Genomic DNA, 20,846 nt, shown 5'->3' with positions numbered 1-20,846 from the left:
TTACAGAATGGTCTTATCCTGTGTGATTAAAAGAGAGACAACAACTTGTAACTAGTGATGATACAAAATTTTTAATTTACATGCAACATTTATGGAACACCAAGGCAACAAAACATACAGTTTTGGTAGTTTAAAATTCTTTTTTAAAAAATGGTTAATGTTTAGAACTGAGAAAGATGCATGTAACTGATTGCCCATGCACAAAATGATGCCCAGAAACACGTCAGACTACATAAAAGACTTCAGCTAAACAACACATTTAGCTCTAAGAAAAGAGCCATCAGTGAACATGACTGAAGATCATGATTACTGCCCCCTCCAAAACACTGATGGGACATGAGAAGTGTTTAACAGCAAACAAGACCGATTAAATCACTGTACATTGATGCAGAATGTTAACCTGTGGAATCTGGATTCCCTCATTTTATTTGTAGTAAAAATGCATCTCTAATTTACAAATTTATATTTAGTAATGTTACTCAAGGAACATATGCTTAATCTGATAACAAAAAAAGTTTCATGAAGTAATGGACATTCTGAAGGTGTATGAGAGGCTTTAATGGTTGGAGTTTATTACAGAAAAATTATCTGTGTGGGTACACAAGGGCTTGAAAGACCTGGTGGTTTTGTTAAACTGCTTTAAAATTCTGCATTAAAATAGCATCAGTGGTTGTGTACCCTGCCACAGATGTAGTGTCCTCCAGCAGCATGGACTAGAGAGCTGAGGAGATGGATTCTTATCCTCTAGCTAAATCCAACACTGCCTCGAGTTCTAGAAATGCATAGCCTCCTACTTAACAAGACTAAATATTTCAGTTAAAGTAAGAATGAATCTTTCTTTCAAGCCCACCCTATGATGCAATTTAAAGCAGTAGTGCCAAGGTATCATCACAAGAGGCAAATCAACTAAACCTGTACAGAGTGTAGTAACATACTATAAACACCTAGGAGTAAGCAATAATTAAAAATCTGTCTTGTATTGCAGCTACTCATGTAAACAATTTATGAAACTTCTTTGGCACAAAAAAGCATTTTCCCTAGCACTTATAAATACAACATACTTACATGCATTTCACTTCTGTTTAAAAAGTTACTAATCATACTGATAAGCATTACCTTGATTAGCAAAATTCATAGATAAAGGACCCATTGTATCTTACAAAGAATTAAGAATATAGTTTGCAATTCAAAAATTATTTTGCAAACTTTGAAACTGTAGGGTAATCTGGAAAGTTAGTTACATTTAAAAAAATGTCTCCTTTTTTTTTTTTTTTCCTATCAGTAATTTAAATCAATGGCAAATAATTTGAGAAAACTGACTTAAAGAATTTCTGCTGTATTACCTAAGCAAGAAAAATACCTACTGCACTACTTACAGGGATGAGAAATGTATTTTAACACACAAATACAGTCATTACATTGTTTCCCCTTTTTCACTCTCCTTGGGATCTTGCCAATAAACACAGAATCCAAACTTTGCATGATGCTTACCCTCATCATCCATCTTTTCAGCAAGAAACTTTTTGCATAATATTAGATTATCTGTAACCCAGGCCACTTAAAAGCATTTAGTGAGTTTGCTCACCATTTACAAATCTCTATGTATGCTTGATTTATATGATCAAGTTACATTTGTTATTCACATGCAATTTCAAGTGTTTGTGTTTCAGTGCGACTGGGACATCTCCTAAGTGCCATGATATTAACAGGAATGCAAAACCTAACACTGAGTCAACTTGAGAGAAGCTGTTGATAGGTTAAATATGCTATTTGAGGTTCTACACAACATACACAGATGAAAAGCTGTATTTTTAGGTATTTATTTGCCTACAAAGACTGGTGTTCAGGATTCCCTGTCTCTTCTGCAGGAGTTGATAAATATTTCAAGCACTGCAGAGTACAATGGCTAGAGCCGGTTCAGGCTAGTGCAAGGTGAAACAAAGCTGATGGTATTTAAGTATGGGTCTCATTTCCAACTGTTTCTTTTTAAAAACCAGTCATGAACAGATTATACATTCTTTACCTGACCAAGAGATTTAAATAATTCCAGACTAAAATAGAATATCTGAAAAGTCCTCTGGGGGGAAGAAAAAGCAGATGAAAACTGACCAAATTTGTGAATTATAAAGGTATCCATGACAAGAAAAAATAAAGCAGCTTATTTTTTAACTCAGAACTAGCAGTCTTCACTGCAAGTCATCTTATGGAACATAAACCTAATGCATACAACAGAAAGCTCTTCCTTCTTGTGTGCATCTCAAGATGGTGTTAAACCTGGACTTGTCATCTCTGTTGTGGGACTTGCAAGGTATTCACTTGATTTCAGACTTGTGAGAGACTTGTAGCTTGCTACTGATGTAAGAGAGCCACAAAGACCAAGCAATGATGGAGTGTCTTCCTTTCCTGTGAAGAAAAATAAGAATTAAGCTAATCAGTTTTGCAGCACAAGAGTAGTTGACCATAAAAAATGAGAGAACAGAAAAAGCTGTTTAATCTACACTGCCTGTGAATTCCATAGTATGCTTCAGCACAGGCATGTTCCATAAATGCAATTGGGAAGACAACTTACACCACACCTTCCCTATCCAGGTGGTACAGAGATCCCTACCCATGCCTTACAGGGTGGGCTGAAATCAGTCTTGAATTAAATTAGATTTTAATATTGCTTACAATTTAAAAAAAAAATAATTTTTTTTATCCTTGACATATATTAAAAAAGAAAGTTTAGTGGTTACATAACACTAAGGTTTTGTATTGGCAAGTCTATTTAAAACTTAGAATCGATGAGATACAAAAAGGATTCTTTTCTAACAATTTATATTCTATACCCAAAATACTATTATTTCACAATTCTTCCAACATTTTCCTGCTTTTTCAGAATTGCCCACAAGATGGAGCAGCTAAGCTTTAATAAGCATCCAGGTTTGAAAGGGGTGTGTGCATATATTACACTTATATAGACAGTTCATATCATGTTCCTCTCTCTATTTTAATGGAAACACTGCATCTCCAAATAAATGTTAAATGCAAGATGTAAGAATGACAGTGGTAGTTGCAAATCCAGTGCATTTAATCATTCTTTTAAAACTAAAAAGAGGAAACATAAGGAATTTGTTATAGCAGAAAGATGTCAGCAGATCCTCCTTGTAGTGAAGCCAACTGGTTCTGTGATGGAGAAGGAAGAGATGTACAAGGCATTTGAAGCTTAGCTTTAAATACAGAGAAGAGGGGTGGGTATTTTCATATATCCAAACTTATTTGAAGCAGAGTCCTTATGGAAACCGAAACACTTCATATAACAATGAAAAATATGTTTGTCTCACAGGGACTGACGTTCAGAGATATGAAGAACAAAATTAAAGGAAGATATTAGACTGGCTCTGTACCTTCATTTAACAAGTTAATTCCATCTTGCTTCCCATCCTGTGAGTGACCTGGATCCAGAGAGGATTGAGAAAGACTAACTTCTGCTGAAAGTTGGTCCAGACTTTGAAAACTTTTCCTGCAAAGCAAGTAATATTTGATAGCAACACTTGTAAAGATCTAACTAGGTATCTTCAACTCTCCTTAAAAAGTTTTCTAAAAAAACCCCTACGCAGTTAATCTTTCTTCTCTTAAACACTATTTTTATTTCTTTCCAAAGCCAGTTCTTTCTTAAAGCAATTATTTATTTTTCTGCCCTTTTAAAAAAAATTAATCCAAAGGAAGAAAATCTTTATGGAAAACAAGAGAAACTGATTTTAGTTACCAGTGATCTTTTACTGGAGTCACTCTACAAGTGACTCCAATAGGATATGCTCCAAAGTATGCTGAGGGAAATACTAATTTTCAGTTTCCCTATTCCTCTAAGGGGGAATCAAAATAAATATGAAACTTACTCATCCCATTGTTGATTGTGCTTTCTATAGAGTAGAGTGTCCAAGGCAACAGCATTGACATCCAGAGCTCCTGGGGAAGGCCACTGATTGGTGAGGTGAGTAGTTAATTCTTGTCTTGATCTCAAGTCATTATTCTTTAGCACAGTTCTGTGAATACAAAAAAAAAAAAAAAAAAACAAAAACAAAAACAAAAACAAAAAAACAAAAAAAAACCCCAAAAAAAAAACCAAAAAAAAAAACAAAAAAAAAAAAAAAAAAAAAAACAACAAAAAAAAAAAACCAAAACCAAAAAAGAGTCTATTAAATGCAATTCCTTAAGATAAAGGAAAACCAGGACATAGATGATCATAGAATCATTGTGGTTGGAAAGACCTTCAAAGATCACCCAGTCCAACCATCCATCACCCAGCACTGCCACTGTAACCCCTAAACCATATAACCCAGTGCCAGACCCAGATGTCTCTTAAACACTTCCAGGAATGATGACTCCACCATCTCCCTGAGCAACCTATTCCAGCCTGACTACCTGAACAGTGAAAAAAATTTTCTAATATCTAATCTGAATCTCCCCTCTTAAGTCTCATTTTAAAGCCATTTCTTTGGGTTCTGTCACTGCAGCCACAGCAGAAGAGACCGACCCCCACTCACTACAAACTCTTTTCAGGAACCTGTAGAGAGTGATGAGGTCCCTGCTGAGCTTCCACTAGACTAAACACTCTCAGCTCCTCCAGATGTTCCTCACAGGATGTGGTTTCTAGACCCTTCACAAGCCTTGCTGCCCTTCTCTGTACACATTCCAACATTTCAATGTCCTTTTTGGAGTGAGGGGCCCAAAATTGAATGCAGTACTTGAGTTGCAGCTTCACCAGCACTGAGTACAGGGCAATCAACACTATTCTTCATACAGGCCAAGATGCCATTGGCCACCTGGGCACACTGTTGGCTCATGTTTAGCCACCTGTCAAGCCCCTTTCTGCCAAACAGCCCTCAAGGCTCTCCTTCCCCAGCCTGTAGCACTGCAGGGGGTTGTTGTGACCTAAGAGCAGGACCTAGCACTTCACCTTCCTGAACCTCATGAAGTCGTCTTCAGCCCTTTGGTCAAGTCTGTCCATATCTCTCTGCAGAGCCTTCCTACCCTCGAGCAGATCAACACTCCCACCCAACTTAGTATCATCTGCAAATTTACTGCGGGTGATCTCAATTTCCACAATCAGATCCTCAATAAAGATGTTAAACAGGACTGACCCCAAACCCAAGCCTAGGGGAACACAACTAGTGACCATCCAGATGTCCTATTTCAAGTGACCAACAGACTGCAATTTTCATAAAGCATCTAAAACTGTTAACTTTTCCTAAGGGAAGCAACTTAGAAACATACTGAGATGTATTTAGGAAAAAAAAAAAAAAGTTGACATTTGAATGCTTCTACAAAAGCAATAAAGAAAGGCAACTGCATTTAGAAAGTTCTTTCTGCCAGCATAATGGTAATTAACAGGCCACCTATTTTGCTAGCCCACTATGGGAATGTGATGTGCTTCCCCTTGACACCATTTTTTTTTTTTTTTTTTTTGCAGCTTGAACACCCTTGCATCCCCCCTTCAAAACTTCTCCGGAATGAACTAAAAACCAGTCACGTTAATTCCACTGTATGCTTTCAGGCAAAATACAGCACACAGTTATTCTGTTTTCTATCACCTTACAATTTCTAGTAACTATGTCTATAACTGATATTAAGAAGTGTAAACTGAATACCTTAAATGCTCAAATTAGTTTTGCCTCATATTCCCAATGAAGTAAACCAGTTCTCTAAACTTCTAGAAATGAAGAAGCTAATGTGCCAGTATTGGAAATCACCTGCCAAAAGTCATACTGAAATAAGGAAAGTACATAGTTTTTTGGGCTCCAAGACAAGACCAGCCTTTTTCCAATAGCACAAGGCAACCTTTGATCTGCCCTTCTACTGCTGTAGAATAACTAGAAATAAAAGCAATAGCACTTTGTAATTGGATTTTTAAGTCCTCCAATCCACAAAATACTACAAGGAGTTTGACTATCTCTGGCCTGAAGCAAAATGCTAATTTACTCATATCCATACCAAATGTACTCAGAAGTTCAAAGCCAAATGCCATGTTGCTATCCAAAATACCAAACTGCACAGCAAATTAAATTACTATTCATAGCACACATACATTTACTTGAATTTTCCAGTAACGTTGTCAACAGGTCTATTTTTACAATACAGTTTTTATTCTGGTGGTATTTGAGCTGTTTAGACAGGAACTTCTGTAAGGGCAAATAACAGTGCCCAAAGAGCCAAAATTTCCCACAAAACAAAGTAAGACAGCAGTAAGCTCAGTAAGAAACTTTTAGCAGCTGAGTTTCACAGAGGAGACAGATTCAGAGTTTTATTGCATGAAAAGGGGATGAAGCACAACTGTGATTAAAACTAGTTTCAAGAAACTTCTCTCAAAATGACGAATTCCGTCAGCATTCATACAGGTAAAGAATCAACTTTTCTACCCAGGGATCCACACCCTCACCCCCCCTAAGAGGTCTACAGGAATAACCACTTTGCTGACCCAAAGCTCTCAATAATTTCAAATATCTTGCATGGCATTCACTTCCCCATATAATAACCCTAATCCCCTGGAACATCAAGCATTACACAGAGCTGTCACAGGTTTGTTGATTTGAGCAAACTGAAACACTAAGATAGCAAGCTTTTATGAGGTTTTCCAGGTACATTACATCACCCCCTTATTCAGAAGGACATCTTGAGTGTTTTCACAGAAGTTTCCAAACAGGACACAGTTTATATAAGCAACTATGCCCACAGTGCCTAAATATAAATTCACACATGTAACAGGTACACACAAATTTCCATTTGGACAACCCCTGTAAGCTATCATAGACACATTATCACAGATACACATCTACAGACAAGCTGCTAATAGTGGAATTTTTGCATTTGACATAGATTTCTATATTGAATATATCTAATATTTCTATATTCTATATTCCACAACTCTTTACACCCTACAGTGTGAACAAAGAAATTCTGAAGCAAACACAAACTTTTTGAGGAATTTTAACATAAAATTTAAAGATAGTTTCAGTTAATCACTTCTTAAACCACTCCACCATGCTCAGGAAGAAAACCAGGCATCAAGTATGATACAGAACTAAATATTTACTCTCCTCTTAAAAGCTTTTATTTTGAATCTTTAAAAATATGTAAAAAATAGATTAGAAATGATAAAATCAGTCCAAGCACAGTATCAAATATATAGCAGTAAATAAAATAGTAAAAAGTAAAAAATAGTAGTATAGACAATAAAAGTTAGACAAAATATTCATGCCTGATGCTATTAGTTACCACCTATTTTATCAGCTTTGTAGATAATTTAGCTCTTAGCTCTTTTGCAGACATTTTTCAAGTATCTTAAGTTTCCACTGCAGCAGAGTCATTATAAAGGCATTGCCTGCAGGCAGAAATTCTCTTGATATGCAAAAACTGGCACTGCTTTTGTTTAACCAAACTTATTTGAAGAGTCAAAGTATTAAACTGCTCCGAAATATAGAACCATTTAGGTTGGAAAAGACCTTTAAGATCACTGAGTCCAACCATAAGCCCACCACTGCCAAGTCCATCACTAAACCATGTCCCTAAGTGCCATGTCAACAGCATACAGAATCCCCACACTCCTAATCACCATGAGGAAAGATGATCCTGCTACAAGTATTCAGAAACAGGAAAAGAGGTGGATACAAAAGCATTTACTACAGAAAAGGTTAAAAAGGAAGAAAATATGGTCAAGTTCTAATGGAAAAAGCAAATACAAATTTCAAAATTCAATATGAAAAAAAGCTGTGCCAGACTATCTAGTGCTGTCCTGCTCTTGTTCAGACAAGAAAAACACTTTCTAGAGGTTAAGAGCTCTCCAAGGACAACAACTTATTTTATCCAAGGCATATTGAATTTCTACAGTAGTGCTCTTGTTCTCCAGAATGCAAACACAGTAACCAGGCTGGCCAGCTTTGTGCAGAGGTGCTGCAGGGTTTCAGGCAGGACTTTTCCTCGCACCAGGACTGCAACGAATATGCAGTTCTATTTTTCAATAAACTTCAATAAAATATGGTTCTATTGGTTTTGTAGCTGTGAGGATTTAAGAATGATGCAAGGTAAGGTTTGTAGACAGTATGTTAAGCCATTTAATATAGGAATAAAAGTAAAGACACACCAAAAAGAAAAGAAGGTAAGTAAGAGAGACAGTAGGATTTACTAAAGGAGGAAGTTAAAAAACAAGGAAATACAATTAAACCTGAGTGAAAACAAGCATATACACCAAGCTGTTAACTCCTTTTCTTCAGTCTGGAAAAGAAGATAAAAACTGGCTAAAAGCAGTAATCTCAGGAAGGCAGCTAGTACATGGAGAATACAGTGGATCTTAGTAAGAGATTGTAAGGCTGTGTTTTGGATGAAAGACAAGCAGCGTGTGAGATACGGCTGAACAGGGTATCCTGAACTAACACAGTGGAACTGCAGAGTGCAGAGGTTTAGTGCAGTGCAGGAAGATTATGTAAAAACTTATTGTGAGAGCAGGGGGGTTAAACCCATTTATGGTACATTCTCTAATCTAGGCATGAAAAAATTCTTGATTGTCTGAGAGCCTGTGAACTTCCCCTCTCTCATCCAACGAAATGGTATCCTCTGTGTCTACAATTATTTCCATCTTTTTACAATCATGTTGGCAAAAAAGTAGCAGTAGCTGTTCCATAATCTGCAGAAAGTTAATAAATGTACCCTTAGCAATCCTTACCCCAAAAAACACTTTTGTAAGATAACTTTATATAGGGTTTCAAGTTCTACAAACATTATAAAATAAAGAAATAGCGAAGAGATAGGCAGAGAAAGAACATTCAACAACAACCAAAACATCAGTCTACTACCAACATTAATCTCAAACTGAATCCAAAAAACAGCACTGTATCAGCTCCTAGGAAGAAAATTAACTCTATCCCAGCTGAAACCAGGGTATTTCTTTTAAAATTACCAAATACCCTTTGTACTACTTCACAGCATAGATTTTTCCATAATGCATATATATATATATATATATATATATATATATATATATATTTATTTATTTATTTATATATATATATATATGTGTATAATATACAAAGTCTTGCCATGTTGTCCCAGGATAACATTTAGGCCACTTGAATTGTGGGATTTTTTTTTAATATCTGAAAAAAAGAAAAAACTCCACACAAATTGAAAATACTACTGCAAGTAATAATTTCCTTGGCAAAACAATCAGCAAATGAGATGAGAACATCTTAATACTAAATTATATGATTAAAAACTAACAAATATTTGCCTTACATTTGTATTTTTTTTCTCTATACGAAGAACTACTATTAAAATTAGGCTCCTGTTCAAAAACAAAAAAAAAAACCTGTTCAGTAAAAGCATCTTGCTAAAGAGTTCCTGCCTATTACAAAAGATCACTGATGAGACTAATCAATACTAACATACTCCCAGGGTGAAAATAAGTGTCTGCAGACACATGCTCTCTCCAGGCCTGTAAGTTTACTTACGTTTATTCAAGAGTAACAGAAGCAGCCAAAGCATTCATCAGGTTTACACAGCTATTCCCAGAAATATCTCTGCATGCTCTTGACTTCCAGTTCTTTGTGTATTTAAGAAGCTGGGAAATGTGAGATTAGTGAAGTCTTCCAATAAACATCCTCCTCCTCCTCCACTGTTCACTTGCCCTATGTTTGTCAGGTACGCTCCAGAATATTTACATGCAGATTTCCTCAGCTTTTATTATTTTGAGATATTTATATAATGATTTAATATTTTGAGAGTATTAAGCACACGCAGGATATATTTTTGTACAGTACACACAGAAAAATAAAATGCAACTGACAGATTACTGCCCATTTCCACCCATGCTGCCTTTCAGTTCTGGCACAATCATGTTAGGGGCCACTGTGTAAATGAAGCATCAAAAATAGCTATTTTAATTTTTTTTACTAAGCGGCTTTTTTTCTTGTTTTGTTTGTGTTTATGTTTTTAAAATTTAATTTTTAAAACCCACAAACACTTCTGTTTGCACTAGCACTGTTTTTGGCAGTTCAGCTGCCTCCCAAGAGATTAAGAAATTACTGCTTTGAATTAACACATCTAAGACTTCTGTATCTTGAAAGTGTGACCTGAATTAATAGTGAGACAGAGGGACAAAAGACAACCTGTATGTTGGGCTCCTGCATGCACAACAGAAATTATAGAAGTGATTATAGCTAGTTACTTACTATATTGTAACTATATTACCCCTGGGAATTTAAAAATAAACAAGTAAATAAAATTTAATCCAAATTTAGCCCAAGCTAATATAGAAAAGCCTTTCCTGCATAACCACATAGAATTTCTGGTGTCATTTCAGCTACACCAGATTTCCAATTTCCCTTGCATCAAATGCAGATTCATTGGAAGCCTATTCCAAAAGTTCCATTTACATAGGGTTTTTTTTTTTTTTGTTCAACAAAACAAAGTTCTGTTTGTCAGTTCTGTTTCCAATTATACCTATGAAAAACCAGTAATTTCTTACCTGCAAGTTTAATTTCTCCAAATCCAGAAAATGCCAGTCCAGTTGGCAATTTGCCCTCCTACCAGCAGATGAAGACAGGAAATAAACCAAACAGACTAATTCCCTAAGAAAGGGAATTACATCAGATGAGTGTTCCAGTTCAAGAACTACCTGAGTAGTGAAAAGTAAAAGTGAAAATAAAAGCTTAAAAAAAATAAAAACATTTGCATAAGAACAAGCTTTAAAAACTTTTATTTAGAACAAGGAATATGGAATGCAAACTCAAATTGATAGCATACATGAATATAACTAAAATCTGTAAAAGCAACTCCAAATAAAAAGGGAACTTCCAAGCTGTCAGTATTCTAGCACAGCAGTGAGCTGTCTGGACTGGTATGTCATTGGACTTTGAGAAATTAGATCAGCAGGTATGAAAACGAGTTACTTACCAGTAGATTTTGATGCTGCAATATAGCATCTCTCTCAGATTTGTGCCCTGTACACTGACACACTATTCCCCAAACTAGATGCCAGAGCAGTTAGATGCCAGCAGACTTTCTAAAGGCAGTTGCTGCAGTGAAAAAAAAACAAAACAGGAATGTCCTACTGCAACACATTTTCTTATTCTGACTGACCAACAGTGCCACAGCCATGGCACTACTTGTGCCACAGAACAGATAACCTTGAAGCTTCTTCAGCATTTTTTAATCCTCCTTTATTGTCTCTTAGAGAGATCTTGAACTATATCCTAACAAAATTAGTTATCAATTTTATACAGGCTTCGATTTTCTTGACCTTTGGATAACTTGAGGAAGTTTATACTGTCAGAAATACCAACAGCTGGACTCCTGAGTTCTAGTCTGACTGCAGTGGAGACTTTGTTTCTGAACACAGACACCCAGAATGGATCAAAACATACCATAATATATTAGCTTTGCATATGCTCACTAAAATAACACTGCAGCATGTGACTGACACTCTTCATGTCCATGGACAAATAACTAGGCCTGACTCTCTGGAGGAGGATAACAGGCACAACACAGCCAGTTTTCCCAGATAGTAGGTCTTGACAGAAAACAAGAATGCTGAATTTGATCAGCAACCAAACTACTGAAAAAGTAAAGAGCAAATTTCAGTTCTTCAGCTATCAGATCATCTCTGCTGGGAAAGGAAGGACTCTTAGCAAAGAAGCTTTTTTTTGACAGATTGTCTAATCTGCCTTCTGTAAATATCCTCTCAAGCTCAGTTTGTCATTTAAGGAGTCTTTTTCCCTTATGTCAGTGATGCAAATACTACATATCTGTTTATAGCTGAATTCCTTTTAAAAAAACATTTCTACAAGGGTGTGGGAAAAAAATAAATAAAGATCTTTCTTCTTAACAGATCAGGAAAACTGGTATTCTCAAGAATTCTTTTATCATTTTAACTTGATTTCCTTTGAATTCAGTAAAAACAGGAGAAACAAGTGCAAAATGGTTAAGTAACTCTGGGTTGACTGAATGACCACTTTGTCTTTAAAATTCCACTATCATATTCAGACAGCAAGAGTTTCATGAGAGATATCCAATGGGGTAATTGGAAGATTAATCTTCTACATACATAGGCAAGTATTTACCAAAACTAGGATATATAAGCTCTTTCAGAATGTAAAAGTTTTAATTACAAACAAGAAATTAAATTATTAGCAGCAAGCCTTGAGTAATATAAGTCCTTCTTGGCAGTTGAACGAGAATTAATAGAACTGCCAAACTATGCAAACAGTAAGGCAGAGCTGCAAAATCTTAGAAATTGCAGAATAAAAAAAGAGGAGGGCAAAAGTCTGATCCAAGGGCAAAGGGGTGAAAAAAAACCCAAACAAAAATCCACAATCAAAGATTAACACCAGAAACAGAATCTTTGCCAATGTAATTTGAGTTATAATTTGGATAACAACATAATGAAAAATTACAATGTTAAGTGGCTGCATAAGAACATCTCAATGGCCAACAGAAAAAATACCCATCTATATCTCAACCAGTTGCTAGCCAAAACAAGACAGCAGCTAATACAAGCTTCTTGCCCAGGAATCAGGGAGCACACTGATTGTATTTTCTTGGTTATAACTTCAGGCATTTCACTTTATCTATTTAAAGCCTTTCCGGAACTCATTTTGACTGTGCTTTATTTTAACGAAATACTGAAGAAACACAAGACACAAACTGAGAACTGGAAAATCAAGTTGTAACCTAAATTTACAAACATCCATAATTTTAAAAATATCCAACATTTTTGCAATCCTGTATGCACACTGATCTGTAATTCACCTTTTGTTTTGAGCAAACTATTTGTATTTTAGAGAAACTTATAATTCTGTTGTGAAAGTATAAAAAGAATTGGCTAATCTTTTCCTACTGGATGAAACTTAATTCCTGATCTGATTTATTTAAACTAAAAAATCTAGTAAAATAAATCCGAAGTTTAGGATAATTTAAGTATCAATTTATTTTGTCTGATGAATTGTTGAGATACTCCTTCAGTATAGCAATGATAAAGTAATGTCTGCAAATACAGACCTAGCCTCTCCTCCCCATTCTAACTTGGTACTGTTCTTCAACCCTTAAAAAATTATTTTTTCCACTATTTGTCATTTCAAGTCCATTTTGTTTGGTATTGAACTTCATGTAACTTGCATTAAAAATATTAGAAAAAATTAAGTTCTGCTCAACTTTTCTCATTTATGTATAAGCAATACGAAATATTTGCTTTTCCCACCAGTATTTTCTGGAATACAGAAGCATATGTACAGTAGGTGAGTATGAAGATTAAGAAATGAAGAACAAAACCCTGTGACTCTCAGAAGCAAATGGTAATGCAAGGTTATTTATCTAAACAGATAAAGCACAAAGAAATCAAATTCAGGCTCTGTGATTGCAATCCAGCAGTTAATGATTATGCACCATGATTAACTTACCATAATTTTTACCTGTTTCTTTCTAATCTCTCCATTTGCAGCATCAAGTTATTCAAACTCTTTTATGACAACAAAGCCTCAAGGTCACCTGAGGTTCCAGACACGAGAAAATTCTCTTTGTGAAATGAGAAGAGGAAGACACTGATGTCTGTTGTATTGCTATGCCAAAGCAAGTATTCTTCTTCTGCCACAGTTCAGGTATAGCTCAGGTATAGTGACAGAGGAAGAAACTCCTAATCCACACAATCTGCTTTCCTACCATGAGTGCACATCATTTGCAACTGCATTGTACTGAGGCCTTCAGACGCTCAATACTTGTCATTATTATTATTTTGAATGGCCTTATTTTTCCCTGTTCCCAATCTTTTAATTCTACATTGGACAAATATTCTGGAATTTGGAATGCATAGGTGCTAATGTCCAAGTAACTGACTTAAAGCTTTCTTGTTTGGTAGTTCTATGTAATGCCTTTACCCATAGAAGTGAAGCTATGTGAGAAGAGAGAAAAGATCCCACTATAAAACCAGATTTTAGCATTACCCATTAGACTCCTAGAAGGGGACACACCACCATGCTAATGTCATTAAGTATGCAAAATGGTGAAAGAAAAGTCCATGTGGGTCTCTAACCCACCAAGGGAAGTGCAGGGCAGAAGGGAACAGAGGGCAGACTCCTTACAAAAGTACTTTTCATTCTGGAGTCAGAAAACATTTTCCTCTAAATATTCCAATACATTCTCGAAGACACCAATAGCTTCAAAAGCTTTGAACTTTTTTTAGAATGTTAAGGTTTATTTTAAAATAAACCTTTTAACTCCCCTTTTTAATAGTTTGGAATAAGGTATTAAAATATGAGGGGTTAAAAATAAATGCCTCCCTATCTACTGCATCTTGCAGAGTAAGCCCTTTCCTTCAGGCTGCTATCAACCCAGAAACTTTTGGCTTCCACTTGCACAAGAAACCCAGGTGGATTCTAAGAACAGAATAATCATGTTGGAGGCTTGATTGCAAATTGTTTAATTGTACATAGTTCTGCCCCCTCCCCTCTATGTTCCTCTCTGAATTGCAGGAGTCTCTCTGTCTATGTCCTACACCCAACTGAACTTTTCCTAGTTATATTTGCAAAAAAGGAAACACCCATGTCTTCCTGGGTTTCCACCTCACTAAAAACAGAACTTCCTTTCTTGCTGTCAACTCACGCCCTTGTAAAACAGAATGCGATTACAATATTGCAGCAAAGTTGAAAAGAAAAAATTACACAAAAAAAAATTCAAAACACTGCCTAAACAAAAGTTTAAACATGTCTCAGAATATGTAATTTTTTTCTATGCTGTAAAAAAAACAAACAAACAAAAAAAAAACCACCACATACAGACAAGTTTTTAACATCTCTTAGAATATGTAATATTTTTTTCTGTGCTGTAAAAACAACAACAACAAAAAACCAACAAAAAAAAAAAAAAAAAAAAAAACACCCAAAAAAACCCAAAAAAACCCCAAAAAAATTCCAACAAAACCATACACAGACAAATTGAAAAAAAAAAGGACCTGAAAATCAACCAAACTGCAATACTAAGGATTTCAAACTGCTGCTCAAACTTGAGGGAGAAGCAGAGGATAGACAGGAAGCATTACAAAAAAAGCATGGCTAATGTGAATTAAGGTTTGATAGCAGGACCCATTAAAGCTTTAAGAGGAAAGGATTATCATTCTCAGTTTTCACATTCTAGGAAAGAAACTTGCCAAGATCAAAGATTAAATTTTAATCTTTCACTTCCTTTCAGGGAGGAAATAAAGCAGCTGCAACAAATTGGATTTACTGTACTTAAGCAGTTGAGGAATTCAGTTTCTTTGAAAAAAAGTCTTAAAAGAGGGACGGACTATCTAAAATGAAGGCAAGGGGGCTAAAAAAATCGATCCAGATTTCCTATTTCTCCAGATGATTTAGGTTTTGAGCTAGGATTAGAAAGCCAGGCAACCCACATTAGTTTTACTCACAAGGAGATACAAAACACAAACTAAATTTCAAAGCCTTTGCTCAGACCCTCCTGCTTCCATTTCCTTGGAGAAGCTTTCCTCTGCTTTGTCCCTGACAGCCCAGCCACAGCCTGCATCCTCTGCAGCCTTGTGCCTTCCTCTCTGACCCTCCCCTACCTGCACATTGTGGCAGCACGCTGCAGACTCCAGAGCATTTGCAAACAGCATCCTGACAAAGTGAGGACAAGCAGAGATACTATTTTCATAAGCAAGTTTTTTAACCAAATGGGGCATGGACATTCATTGAAAAGAAATCATCTTTGCTACAGAGAATATAGTGTGTCTTCTTTTACACAGTCCATAATAGACCTGGTAGCTCATGGTGTGTTTGAAACAGAGAAGCTAATTTTGCCTGGAGTTAATCACGTCCAAATTTACTCTCTTTACAAATACAGCTGTATTATTCAGACAGAAAATGTAGTATTGCTGGATATTAAAATATTATTATTAATACAATAAAATGCTAAGCTATATTAAGACATTAAGAATGGAGGAAAAGCATAGTGTAGACCTTGGAAAGGCTAATTCTGAAGGAACAGCCAGACAAATTAAACCTATCTTTAGGATTTGACAACACATGAAAAAAAAATCTTAATTACACAGTCAAGCTTAATTCAGTATAATATGTAAGTGTCTCTATAATTTAATTTGATGCTTATCTATGCATTAACCAGTAATAGAATTCCAAACATGGAAGACTGACTTTTTTTCCCCCCTAACTTTTCTTCCCTCCACAGAACACCATATCAAAATGGTGATCTAGGAAGAAACAGTAGAGGGAGATAAAAAACCAGAGTGGTATAAAATATAGAATAGTCATTGAATGTACAAAATACATTCACATAAATGTGATAAATCGATAAATTGATAAAAAAATTACACTAGTGGGGACAAAGAGGCTGTACCATCTTACTCCAGGTACACCAACCTGAAAAGCTGAAGAAATTCATTAGGAGGAAACCTATGGTGGTAAACCTTACACAAATCACTGTTTTCATTTCACCAAAAATCAAAGCAAAAGAAAAAAAAAAGCTTTTAAAGCATTTTCAGAGTTTTTCTGCTTTGTATACAATGCTTTCCTTTTTCCTTTTACTTTGTTTAAAAAGATGTTCTATGTTAAAGTAATCAACTTTTATAACATCAGTGAGATCAATTTTTATAACATCAGTGAATCAATATGCAGGAAATGAGCCAATCACAAAATTGATGGAATCTCTCTCATCAATATTTAACATATATAAATATCAATTTCAGATGCAGAATCTGAACTTAAAATAATAAAAGCAGCGTTTGTCATAACACAGGTAAGTGTGTTAGTCAAAAGAAAGACTAAGAATTGCCCTAAGAGGGGGAAAAGAGTCTGTTTAAGCTGAACTAAAGAGATTTAATGCAAGGATATTGTGGGCCAATGTTCCAGATTTTGCCCAGTCACATCTTTGACTGAGCTAACTAGTCCTTCAAGGCAGTAGTCTCAAAGTGAGATGCAGAAGATAATCCTTTGGAGTACTGGAAAAAAGCCCTTCTTGTACTGCTAATAATTTTTTTTAAATGTAACATTTTGTTTATTTCATCTTTATCTTATACTCTTCAATTTCTATTTTTGTATGTTTAAGAATGCAAATAATACATTGGCACAATACTATATTTATGTCATTTATAAATAATTATACACATATTGTGGGGGTTCTTAGAATTTTTTTTATTGATGGGGTGTGCAATCAAATGTCTCTGTGCTTCAAGAGACATTCAACATTTCTTTACAGAAACATAGAGGATGAAGGAATGTCTGCCTCTGTATATTTTGAATACTCCAAGATGCAGTTCCTTGATGATTTGGGATCCCTATCCCATCAAATTAAAATTCTGTAATTTGAATGTTACAGAATTCAAACTATTTTCCTCATCTAGACATTCCACAGATCACCGGCTTCTTCTGGCTGTCCTCCTGTGAGCTGTTATTTTGAAGCACTTAAGAGCTGTTAATTTTACATACTTTAAGGCCTTTAGAACTGCCTCACTCTCACTGTAAAAATACACTATTCTTAGAGAAGAGTAGAGCTAAAAGCACTGTTCTGTAGTGTTCAATTCAAGCCCTAGGAAAAACACATCACAGTGATGACATCTATGACATCTGAAGAAAAAAACTGAAGGCCCTGAGTGGCTCATCATTATTACAGTTCACACAACTGAAATGCCTCCTGAACACTGAGGGACTGGGGGCATCAAACACCTCTCCAGGAAGCTTGTTCCAGTGTTTGACCTCCCTCTGGGAAAAGAGATGTTTCCCAATGTCCAGTCTGAATGTGTATTAGCTTAAATGTGCTGAACTGGTAATCCGGTTGTCTATTGCAGATTCACTTCTCCAACTTGATTTGCCATCAGACACCTGCCAACAAAGTGAGAGGTCCAATCCCCAGATGGGTGGGCATATTGCTAAGAAATGCAATTAAGCTGAGAGACACAAAAAAAAAGTTACTCTTTTGTGAATAACTAATTGATAAATTTTCAGCTTCACCATTTTCCAGATACTGGTATTCATGAGATCTGTAAAATGGCTTTGAACTACACTGGAAACTATGTTGTTCATTGTAGTTTGAATATCCAAGTGAGATAAAGTTAACTTTGTGAGACAAAGTTAAGAATACTGAAAATTGTAGAACATGAAGCATAGCGGCTATAAAATTCCTTCCAAATTTTTATGAAGTCCTATCCCCATATTTATTTCATGCTTTGCAGCAAACCCCCTTAGTAAACGTACATAAAGAAAAGTTTCTCTGTAGGAAATCTAATGTTTAACCTGAAGGTCTTGTTGATCTGTTGATCCTGGATTAACTGATTTCCAAGTTTCAGTAACAGCAACAGCCTATACCATCAACAAAGTCAGACCTCTATTCCTTGCCTTACTGTTTTTTTTTTTTTGGTGGGGGAAGGCAGAAATAGATATAGACTCAGATTCTGTCAAGTCCACTGACAAGATACATAAAACATTTTGCTTTGCATGCCTGTGAAATAGCATTTTGGAAACCTCAACAAAACTTTACTCAGCAAAAGTTTAAAGTCATAGACCTTGCTACCTTAAGAACAGCCAGCAGAATAGAAGAGCATTATCAAAAAGAAAGTATAGAATGTTTATTTATAATAGTTTCAATTACACAGCAAACAATCCTAAACCAGATCTCAAAGTGTTTTACAAACAGCAATGCAGTACGCCTTGGGCAGAATTACAATCCCAAACTTGCTCTTATCTGCTGATGAAGAACTCAGATTACAGCATACATTAAATGCTTCAAAATGCTAGTAATGGTAGGGGAGCAAAACACTAAGTTTTGGTATTACTTTAACATCATTCTAAAATGGCTGGACCATGAAAAGAATTGGCCAAAACTCATGCCTTATTACAGACACATTACTGATAAGACAAATTCTTCTGACAGGCCACCTTTGGTTGTAATAAAAAACCCAACATAAATACAAAATATGATTAAAATAAGTTAATTATGACTGATGTTGACCATTAGAAACCTGCTAGGAATATTTCTTCCCCTCCCTCACCTGACAGGCACACTACACTCACAGCAATAAAAATGTAAAGTTATGCCACTCCAAATATGTAGAGTAGTTCAGACTCCTGACTGCAGTGTCTCACAAACAGATATACAAGAACACTGTCAAGATACAACAGAGGTTATTCCACAATTTGAGCCTTTACACAAAAAAGCCATCAAACAAAAACCTGAAAGACCGAGATCTTCAGAACAGTCTGACTGCATACAACTCAGTTAAAATTTAACAGGAGGTATGAACATTCAAAATTTCCACTATCAGTGTAGAGGTTTAAATAAGTTTACACCTTCCCCCACCTCCCCCAAATAACCAGGGATGCCAAAGCAGTATAACACAAATCATTAAGCATATCAGTAAATTCAGATAAGAATTCAAGAACAGGTATGTCTCAAAACCTTACAGTAAATCAGAGGGAAAAAAAAGAAGCTTGGAAAAACATCTTTTTTTCTGACTCAGCTCTGCTTTTGGCTGAAATAAAATGCCAATCCCGTATTCCTGAACATTTTCATAAAATCCATTTCAAGCACTGGCAATAAAATTATCTATCATGAGAGAGAGAACAGCAGGAAAGAAAAAAGCTTTGCTTACGAGCTTGAAATATTTTACTTTGTAGTAAAGACCCTTTTGGATGGTGTCTTCATATCTTCTCTTTATCATGAATTGTTTCAAAGATCTCAGATGGCTGCCATTTTACTCCAGGGCTCAGACATTTACAAATTAATCCAGATTTAAGGCAAAATAACTTGTTTTGTATTTGTTATGAACAGAACATTCAACTGCTGCAGGTGCACCCTATGGCAGCTTCATGGCAACCTATCACTGAGTCTTCCATCTGCCTGGTACTTCACACACAGAATTACAGAATGGCTTGGGCTGGGAGGGACCTTACAGATCATCTCAATCCAACACCCTGCCATGGGCAGGGACACCTTCCACTACACCAGGCTGCCCAGAGACCCATCCAACGTGGGAATGTCTCTGCAAAAGGAGAGTATCTCCCCACCCAACAGACAGGGCTGAGAGGATAAACTGTATCATGATCATAAGACACTCAAATATTTATCACACTAGAAATCACAAATGCTATTAATAAAAAATAAGCATTCTACTGTTTTAGCATTTTGCCTTGCATTGAAGAAAGGGTGATAGTGAACTGTTTTGCCAGTTTGAATAGTTTTAGGACTACCAGATGAACTTCTACAGTCTCTGAGCCATCACAAATAAATTAAAATCTAGTCAAAGAAAATAAACATTTTTATACCCCTCTTGCCTAACTTTTAAAAAATGGTCTTCAAAAGGTAGCTGGTTTCAATACTTTTAGGGGTAGCCTTAAAACTGGAAGTAATAAAATATAAAGAACATTTTATTAAAATGTGTAAAAAATTTAAGCAAATAAATGTAATTTATTTCAGATTTTAAAAAATTTAAATATTCAATCTCAGAATTATTCTGTTTTACACTACTACAGTTTCCAGGAAACCATTCCCAAATCTAAGACTTGTCAGATAAAAAAAAAAGCTAAAATACATCAATTTCTTTAAGAAGTTGACTCATTGCCACAGGATTAGGAACATATTGTATAGTTATATAACTTAAATAATTTAAGTAATGCTGCTCTAGCATTGCTTCTCCATTATGCTAACTTACAACTGGTCTTGCAGTTCCACAATGATATATTCCAGCTGCTCCTTCTCCATTTTATGGGCTAGATCCATATCTTCAATTCTTTGTAACAGCAGTTTATTCTGTGAGACAGATTCAGACAGCTGGTTTTCTCTGAGTCGTACCAATTCTTCAAGATAACCCTGAAAATGTAAGT

General features: G+C 35.6%; 1 protein-coding gene across 1 annotated transcript in view; it reads right to left on the bottom strand.

The window, feature by feature from the left end:
- Positions 1 to 52: 52 nt before the first annotated feature.
- The window catches only part of RUNDC3B (RUN domain containing 3B), a 50,758-nt gene continuing 29,964 nt past the window's right edge, over positions 53 to 20,846 (bottom strand). The window contains exons 8-11 of the mRNA XM_053974484.1: positions 20,675 to 20,832; positions 3,879 to 4,025; positions 3,387 to 3,502; positions 53 to 2,403 (exon numbers count right to left, since the gene is read on the bottom strand). Coding sequence (XP_053830459.1) covers positions 2,258 to 2,403; positions 3,387 to 3,502; positions 3,879 to 4,025; positions 20,675 to 20,832 — 567 coding nt within the window. The 3' untranslated portion in view covers positions 53 to 2,257. The remainder of the gene's footprint in view (positions 2,404 to 3,386; positions 3,503 to 3,878; positions 4,026 to 20,674; positions 20,833 to 20,846) is intronic.

Source organism: Vidua macroura, chromosome 1, assembly GCF_024509145.1.
Source record: "Vidua macroura isolate BioBank_ID:100142 chromosome 1, ASM2450914v1, whole genome shotgun sequence".
NCBI lineage: Eukaryota > Metazoa > Chordata > Aves > Passeriformes > Viduidae > Vidua > Vidua macroura.
This window is presented reverse-complemented; position numbering and strand designations above follow the sequence as displayed.